The sequence below is a fragment of the Anoplophora glabripennis genome, unplaced genomic scaffold, assembly GCF_000390285.2.
Source record: "Anoplophora glabripennis isolate ALB-LARVAE unplaced genomic scaffold, Agla_2.0 scaffold304, whole genome shotgun sequence".
NCBI lineage: Eukaryota > Metazoa > Arthropoda > Insecta > Coleoptera > Cerambycidae > Anoplophora > Anoplophora glabripennis.
In genome coordinates this window covers 331,900-341,789 of record NW_019416405.1, presented here as the reverse complement: position 1 = coordinate 341,789, position 9,890 = coordinate 331,900, and the positions used below count along the sequence as shown (strand labels likewise).

At 31.5% G+C, this 9,890-nt stretch overlaps 2 protein-coding genes across 4 annotated transcripts in view; one reads left to right on the top strand and one right to left on the bottom strand.

Annotated features, from left to right (window-relative positions):
* LOC108911280 (uncharacterized protein CG43867) overlaps nt 1–9,890 on the bottom strand; it is a 375,733-nt gene that overhangs the window by 124,402 nt on the left and 241,441 nt on the right. The gene's annotated exons all lie outside the window — the stretch shown is intronic.
* LOC108911281 (cytochrome P450 6a2) lies at nt 5,758–9,755 on the top strand. Its single transcript, XM_018716182.1, has 4 exons — nt 5,758–5,823; nt 7,182–8,323; nt 8,485–8,736; nt 9,394–9,755. The coding sequence occupies exons 2-4, from the start codon at nt 7,192–7,194 to the stop codon at nt 9,561–9,563; spliced, it is 1,554 nt and encodes a 517-aa protein (XP_018571698.1). The 5' UTR covers nt 5,758–5,823; nt 7,182–7,191; the 3' UTR covers nt 9,564–9,755.

Here is a 9,890-nt window from a genome sequence, read left to right as displayed (position 1 = left end):
ATATGTAATAATATATAACTATGTCACGCTCGTGCGTTGTATATTTCATTTCGCAACTAAGGCTAAAAAAAAAAAAAAAAATCCAGGTTGCAAATTTGAAATTAAAAAAAATTGATAGACTGCAATGTATTATTATGAAATCTACCATGAAAAAAGTCAGTGCGATTGTGGAAGATCCTCGGGATCGTTCAGACTAATAATTAGTTAATTTGTTTATAAAGCCATAATTTGTAAACTATTCAACTGACCGATTCCAGATTTCGTGTGAGTTATTAGACAGTGATAAGGAATGAGAGGATGCGATGCCAAAACGTTCTGGTAATAATAACGCAGTTTATAAATGTTTAATTCAAAAGTCATAAATAAACTTCTTCTGTTTATAACTTTTCGTCTAATCAATATTTTTTTACGCTCGAGGGCTAGTTTTGTAGGTCTTTTGAAGACGAAAAAAAGTACATTACCGTTTTCTCGTGGTAATGAACGGAAAAAAGTTATAAGCGAAAACCGTGAATTTACGTAAAAATTATACAATTAACCAGCCTGTAAACAATCTCATTTTTATGACTGTGGAAACTAATATGTTATTGTACATAATATTTAGCATTTATAGTGATAAATTCAGCTTGCCCGAAACAAAAAGTCGCGTCCAAATTATATATATATATATATTTCTTAGACTAATAAGCTTTGACGATAATTAATGTAAACATCTAAATAAAAACAACAACAATTTTATTAATATCAAATTTTAGCTGCTAGTAAATAATTCTACTTATTCATTAATTTTCTGGAGATATCAGACAAAAAAAACGTTCTATATCACGTGCGATGCAACAGCTTGCACTTCGTTTTCGATATACAGGGTTAAAGAGTAACGAAAAATATGTTCTATATCAGATAGGAAAATGTTACTCTAAAAATAGCTGTACCTTTTGTTAAATTTATTGTGAGTTAAACGAATATATTCAGTAATAAATAATAACGAATGAGCTACCAATTATTTCAAGAAACGGCGCGTCACAGCAACATGCAAAAAAATTATATTTTTAAACGATCAAAATAAAATATTTGATCAAAATCGATTATGTAATTTAAATGAATCACTAATACTTTGTATTGTGAAAATAAAGGTAAGTAACTTGGGTTCTTTGCTTCGATGAAACAGAAAACACCTTAAAATAATTTAAATAAATAACCCATTGTTAATTTCTAAAGAAATTTAATATTTCTTTTGCCACAATAATGCCACAAATAAATGTTTAAGACAATAAGGGGATACATCACTAAAATTAGTTCAAACCTACATCTTATATCTTGTGCCTACATATGTAAAAATCCTATACTTTAGTGAAATATACTATCTATATAAAAAATATATGTATTTACATATTAAGAATTTATTCATACAATTATAAACGTTACTTTAAAAATAAGTAAAAGCATAAAATGTCTGAGACAGCAATTTAGATGCAAATACTTGATTTGGAACTATCTTCTGGAACAATGATATGAAAAATAGAGCAAATGCGTCTGCTTATAGCCAATTTAAATACTAAATAATACGGGGTTAGTTACAGAATATTCCATTTCGGTTATGTTAGAATCAATTTTTTTATGATTACAAAACTGTATTTTAATAATATTATTAATAATAATAATAATGAATTTATTTATATCACAAAAATTATTTTTTATACAAAGAAGTATTATATTATCCAGGAAAATAAGGAAGCATTACAAACATACGCTATAGCAAATAAAGTAGCAAACATAAAAGAGAAACAAAAGCAATTACTTAAACACATAACACAACCAAATGCACACTCATATTACGACAAAAATCAATCCAGTAATAATAAAAATAATACAACCTATTAATACAATAACTAATTAATAAAGATTTTAAGACTTTTTTAAAACTGTGAATAGACTTGCGGGACCTGACATAACTAGGCAAAGAATGCATTTTATAGCATTGTAAGAAAATGACCGGTGAAACAGAGCAATCCTATGCTTTGGCACACATAAGTTAACAACGGTTACGCGTGGACAACTGATGCACATCAAAATTTGTAATGAGCTTTGGGGTGAAATATTCAGGTTTATGATATAATAATAACTTAAAAGGCAAACAGGACAACTGGATCCGAAATCTAGCACTGAGGCTAAACTACTTCGAATTTTTAAAACTAGAAGAAATATGATCAAGCCTACGAAGACCATAACTAAACCTGACACATTTTGAATTTTTTAAAGACACTCCTTATCCCTGAGGACCAAAGCAGGCCAACACACGGCCATGCAGTATTCAATGGTGGATAATATCAGCGAATCACAGATTTTTAATTTAATTTCAGTACTAAGAAAGTCTGAGTAAGATAGTTGACATGCTTGGCAAATCTAAGAGAATTGTCTACCCACAATCCAAGATTTTTGCAGTTATCAGTTGGAACAATAGTATGTCCATTCAAAATAATAGTAAAATCTGGGTTATCTACAATGACGTTCCTTTTATTTCCAAAAATTAACATCTGAGTTTTGGATTCATTTAAAATAGAATACCTCAGAGATTGAGTTTAGATCAGTACTAATCAGGTTGAAGAGATGTCAGAAGGATAAAAAGAAAAATATAATTGAGTGTCATCTGCATGCTGATGGGACTGACAATAACGGAGATAACTACAAAAATCAGCAGTGTAAATAGAAAAGAGAAAGGGACCCAGAACACTACCCTAGGTAACTCCGGCAGAGATAAAATTAAATCTGGATACGTCAGCGTTCAAAGTAACCCTCTGGCGTCTGTCCAACAGATAACTTTAAAAAAAAGCGACAGCTATGTCACTAAAACCGAAATATTTTAACTTAATGCAGAAAGTTGTATGATCCAATGTGTCGAATGCTTTACTAAAATCAAGAAGAATAAGACAGGCACATTTGTTTTTATCGATATCACTTATAAGATCATCTGTAACTTTAAGCAGAGCAGTACAAGTACTAAGTATATTGAGCTCGAAATCCAGACTGAGTATCAAGCAGTATATTTGCTTTATTACAATAGTTGCTCACTTGTTCAGAAACTAATTTTTCCAAGATTTTTGATAAGGTAGGAAGGATAGGTACTAATGAGACGAAAGTTTGAGATATTTGTGGGGTTATTAATTTTCGCGACAGGTATAATGTTAGCATCTTTCCACGCAGAAGGAAAACTCCAGCCGTGAGGCATTTGTTTATAAGAAAAGTGATATGATTGCTTAAATATGGAGTTACAAGAGATATCATTTTTAAATCAATACCATCACAGCCCCTAACAGAAGATCTATGTTTCCAATGATTTTGTCAATTTTATCCACAGTAATATCAAACTTATACAAATACAAACTTATTACCTGATTCACCATAAGACTTGTTAGTATAGCTATCCGAAATAAGAGTACTAGTATTCAGCGAAGGGTGAGAAAGGGGAAGCAAAAAAGTTAAGAAAGTCATCGGAGCTAGCCACATTCACAGAACTAGATGTAAGTTTTGAATTAATAGTTTTAAGAATTTATTAACTTCGTTAATTCTGATAACGCAGGATTACGTCCTGCTAAGTATAATTCTCAGTTAAACTATCAAAATCTTCTGACTTTTTAAAATATATTAAACTACACATCAAACAAACTCTTAATCAACATTATTATGAAAATATTCTATAACCCACGTCATGAATATATCAAAATATTTTATGACAGAGCCTATCAAGCGTATCGCCAGTTAGTGACGAAAATGTGTATCAAAAATTATACTTAATTACTACATTAGATAAGGTGATTTAATTGTATTTAACACATCACTTTGAATAAATCAGTAATCGTGACAGAAACCAAATTAAACTGGATTATACAGGGTGTTTCTAAAATAGGGTTCCAAACTTCTGCTGCGTTTATAACTCATTAAAATAAGCCAAAAAGTTCCTATTAACACCCTAAAACGCACCCTTAGGAAGTTATATACTGTTTTTTTTTCAAATAAATTGCAGTTATGAAGGATCCGATCATTTAATAAATAAATTAAACACTGCAAAGCTCAATTGACAGTTTATCAATAACTTAAATTGTTAAGCGTTGTGGCAACGTCAGTATTTTATTTGCCATGGTAAACAGATTTTTGTAATTTTTGGCCTAATAACTTAAAGAGCTGAATAATTTTCTAACTTATTTTACTCGAAAACCATTGGAAATATCGATTTGGACAAAGATAATATTTTTTACGTAAAATTGTTAAGATTTTATAAATCTGTAGAGAAAATTGTAAAAAAATTGAAATAAAAAAAATTACGGACCGAAAACCCCCTTCAGCAACCTAAATGGGACGCATATGATTTGCATGTCGAAAAACGGAGTAGCCCATGTTATTTAACGTAAAAAGTTATGTAAGACCCATACATTTTTTTCTATTTATTTGCGACCGTTTTGTCAATAACAGAAAAAAACCGGTTTTGTTTGAGCCCTTTTAAGGGCATATAACTCCTAAGGGTGCGTTTTAGGGCACATGTTAATAGGAACTTTTTGGCTTATTTTAATGAGTTATAAACGCAGCAGAAGTTTGGAACCCTATTTTAGAAAAACCCTGTATTTATGCAACATTTGACCACTACTTTTCTGTGATCCAATAAAAAAACCTTATATTACGATGAATACAAAACTCAAATTTAGGAGAAAGAGTTTTTGGGGAAGCCTAATATGAATCGAAGCCTATTTTTTACCTAAATCATAAAGTTAGCTGAAAACACCTTCAACATTTTTTTCCACAGCTTTGTTGGTAAAGATTTTGTAAAAGCGCGAGTTCATTTCGAATCGCCATTTTATTTTTTGTAAAAAGCAAATACCTGCATGTCGGCAAAATGCATGGTTCTTGGCAAAAACAGATTTAAATTTCTTTACTCCATTATCAGTTTTTACTCATTTTTTAAGATATTAAGCTAATTCCAACAAATTCAAAAAATACTTGTCAAATGAAGTCAATGTTATTCGGCGCCAAAAATCTAGACAAGGCACATAAATATTTAGGATTATTAAAATGACGCCACTTTCACTAAATTTGTAGCTACAATAAAATTTTTCTACAATTTTGTTCAACTCAAAAGTCAATGTATGTTGAATGCAGTACCACAAAATCCCATTCACATATCTCGTATAATCAAGAGATAACTTGGTCTATACACTGTAAGAAACAGTTAAAATTTAATCAACCTAAAATACCTGAAATTCATCTTTCACAGTTAATATATTGGCGATTCAAAAACTCTCCTTTTCTAAAAACATACTGTCAACAAAAACAAACAAAACACTGTTTGATGTAATCTTTTAATGTAATCTTTGATGTAATCTTTACCTAATACCTATACGAACAAATTATAATTTTTAAGTGTTTCTAAATTTAATTCTACATTTCTCAATAGGTTTACTCTTTGAAAATTATATTATTTTACTAAAACTAATCTAATATTTATTATTTGAATATTTTGATTTTTATTATTTGATGTGATACAGAGATAACTCAAAATTATGTTAATATGACCCTCTGGCATTACAAAATTTCCAATCTTTATCGCACCAATAAAAATTAGTTATGTGCAACCTGGATACATCGCAGGTCATCTAACGTAAGGTCGCGAAAAGTTCAACTTTTTAACAAACACTACGTATTAGATGTATACTATATGTACACTTATCAAACCCTTCAAAAAAAATGTTTGCAAACAGTATAAATACACTTTTTCGAAATAAAATACTCACTTCAAATGCAGAATTGATTAAGTAAATACCGTCGTCCATTAAACTGGTATGTACAATTCTATTCAATGATTTCGCTGTTAATAGAAATATTAGTTGATGTTTTTTCTATTCTTTTTATCGACAAGATTCATAACTGTTGATATTGCGGAAAACAACTATAATATATGGGTTACATGCGCCAACTCGCGTTGAATTACACTAACAATATCTAGTAAATAGGGAGTAATAAATAATTATCCAAAATATCAACAGTTTGGAATATTGTCTGTGGGGTTAGATATTTTTTGCATACATTGATTTCTGGGATCGAAGAACATTGTTTCACTTCATTTTATAAGGTTTTTTTAGAAGAAATTTTTCTAATTTATTTCAATAATAGTATTATTATAACAAAGTAAAAACAGGGACCTAATAGTTAATAGCTCATTCACTTAAAGTCGGAACTCCGTATTTAGGATGGTGTTGGCCGATTTCCAAAATTCTTTTTTTTGTGATAGTGTCATCATTCGTGTATTTTCTCTTCTTTTGTTTAATCTTGGCATTTTCTAGTTCTATTAAGTATTTGTATTGTTTTTCTTGGTGTTGTGCTGTATCACTGTGTTTATCGAGTGTTTTTTTTCTTCAAATGGTTTATTATAGACGTGCTCTTAACCAAACTTTTCTTGAATGATATCCTGTTGCGAGGGTAAGTACTTCGCTTCGCATACAATATTATTCTATAAATTTAAATATATAGGTAAATTCTATAATTCTTTTAGTTTGTCACTTGGGGTTTGAAACTTCTTAAATATCTCTAATATTGCTAGAATATAGCTATATTTAAGGTCATAACAAAGAATAAATTTTTTTGGCACTTTTGTCCAAAGTACATAATCGATCTAGTAAAAATATTGAGAAATTTTTCATAACAATGTGCACCATGGGGTTTCCTATTATTTGGCGTATGTCACTACTAAAAAGGTCTCTTCTGTATCCAGTGAACTATTCGAATATAAACTTTAACGTAAAATGTAGGATTTTTGTTTGTATAATCCTTACGTTGATTAAATTATTTTGTTTGCATGACTTACTGTTATTTTTTTGTACAATTTGAAATTTATATTCGAAAAGGAATCGTTATCTTAATTCATCCTTTCTGCTTAAAATTATATTGTGAGCCAGATTTATAATTACCCTAGATGCGTAGTGTAGAAATTTAAATTAACGCATTAGAGATATTCGTTTTTAAACACTTGGTGGAAACTATTCGATCTATATTCAATAAAGTTCCTTACCTCGAAGAAAGTAGCTATTATTTTAAGAATAAAATTTAGTACGTTATTTATTTACTCCTAAAGAAGTACATCTATGATATCAAAAACCTTCAATTCGAAAACCAATATTAGTTTGTTTATTCATTTACAGACCAAGCAAAATGATCCTGGACATCCCAAATCTATCCGCTACCACGTACAGCTTACTGGCAATCTTACTTTCGATATGCGTTTACATACTTTGGTTCTACAAGGATGCATACAGCTATTGGAAGAAAAGGGGTCTCGAATATGTTGAACCGATGATACCATTCGGAAACACATTCAGCCTCTTCATAAAGAAAACCAGCATGGGTATGATGTTTGCCAAGTCGTATTTGCACTTTAAAGAGAAAGGTCTTAAACACGGCGGCTTTTACTTCTTCTGGAAGCCCATCTACGTACCGGTTGATCCAGAAATTATCAAACGCGTGCTGATAAGCGACTTCGAGAACTTTCCCAATCACGGTTTCCACATAAGCGAAAGCGAACCCATGTCGGGACACATCATGAACATGGAAAACGCAAAATGGAGGTCGCTTAGAGCGAAATATCCTGCGGCATTTACATCAGCAAAAATGAGGAAGATGTTTGTGATAATGGAGAAAATGACCAAGCAACTGATTGAAAACTTGGAACCACATGCTGTTAGTGGAAAATCCTTAGATATCAAGAACGAACTTAGTCGATTTACCACCGATGTAATTTCATCTTGTGCTTTTGGTCTCGATACTAAAACCATGAAACGCGAAAATGAGGAGCTACTTAAACGGGGAAGACATTTCTTTGACGACCAATGGAACGTTTACACCAACACCCTAGTGTTCACTATACCCCGTTATATTTTGAAGAAATTCAATTTCAGGTTGATGCCGAAAGAATTCGAAACCTACTTCCAGGACATGTTTAGGGAGGTTTTGAATTACAGAAAGGGAAAACAACTCAACAGAGGAGATATAGCTGATGTTCTCGTGAGACTAACTGAGAAACGTGAAGACGAGCACGATTTCACTGGAAAGAAACCTATGGATCCCTTGAACTTCGAGGAATTCGCCGCACAAGCTGTCATCTTCTTCTCTGCCGGTTTCGAGACTTCTTCCAGCACGCAAACTTTTGCGTTGTATGAGCTTTCGAAGAACCCTGAATGCCAAGAAAAGCTAAGAGATGAAATTAACGAAGTTTTGGCTAAGTACGACAACAAGATTACTTACGATGCCGTCATGGATATGAAGTATTTGGACAAAGTCATAGATGGTAAGTTTAACAAACATAATTTTCATAAAATCTATTACGTACATATGTGTGTAAATGCGTACATTTTCGTTTTTCAAGTTCAAAATTAATACCAATTTCCTCTAATATCTTTCCGATCCACATTGAAGCATGTTTCTATTAATTTATTTTTTTCATTTCAGAAACTTTGAGGTTATATCCAGTATTCCCAATTTTACCTCGCGTAGCCTTAAACGATTACAAAGTACCCGGTACCGACTTCACCATCGAAAAGAATACTCTAGTTCTAGTATCCAACATGGGCATTCAACGTGACCCTGAATATTATCCGAACCCTGACCAATTTGATCCTGAACGGTTTTCGGTGGAAAACAAATCCAACAGGCCTTTCGTGGCACACATACCGTTTGGAGAAGGACCTAGGATATGTGTCGGTAAGAAAATCATTTAGTGTTTTTTTTTAGTTATATAAGCTTTGTTCCTAGTGCACTAGAGTTTTCCAACGGTCAAACGCAATAGCATTTGCTACAGACCGTTCGGTATTTGTTGATAGAATTCCAAGAAGACCCCTGCGGCACTTTTTTGGGATTAACCGCATTCGACACCCGAGGTAGAAAGACATTGGCGGAAAATTTCAAGGCAAGCTCCTGCCACTGTAAATTATCACAGTAGTTCCGATAATAAAACTTTATTGGCTTATTTTTTTCTTGGAATTGTTATCTCAACAAATATGTTTTTTTTCTCAAATAGTTATATATATATATATATATATATATGTGTACAGGGTGGTCATCTGAATATTGCCTCTCCTTTTCTCCTGTTGTTGGTCGACATACGAAAAAAAGTAAAAAAAGTTGAGCATAAAAGTAGACAATTGAATGGTAGGGAATGTCGCAAAAACATCAGTACATTGATTGAAACGTGGAGGCACTTTTTCAATTTTTGTAAATGCAATTGTTTTAATAATTACTACGCCAGAGAGCGATATTTATACATATCGTTTAAATGTAACAAAACGTTTTAGTTATTTCGAAAAACTATTGCTTTGCAAAACAGTATAATTGAAAATGAATATAATTGTTCTTTTGCAGGCAAACGTTTTGGGTTGTTGCAAACCAAGGCGGGACTTATAAGTATGCTGAAAAGATACAGGGTATCGTTGAGTGAGAAGACCACACCATCATTTAAATTCGTCCCACATGAATTAATGTTGAGAAAAACTGGAGATATATGGATTGATCTGAAGAAAATATCAACGTGATTGTAGTTTTTATAAGGCAACGTTGTGACATTTAAATTTCCTCAACGACTATTATATGCTGTGAAGGAATTTTCCTATAAATTTGGTGTTTTTTTTTTTGATAATTCAAGTGTATATTTGTTTGACAATTGAACATGTACATATGTACAGTTCTGATATTGTGATCCAAAAATAAAAGACAAATATCTTGTATGGATGTTTTTTATTCAAGGACTCTTTTATTGCCCATTAAAAACATGTAATATTTTCTTTCCGTTTTCTCCCATTCACTGTTTATTCTATTTATTAGTACCTACCCAATGGAAGCAGTTAATTACTTGGATATAC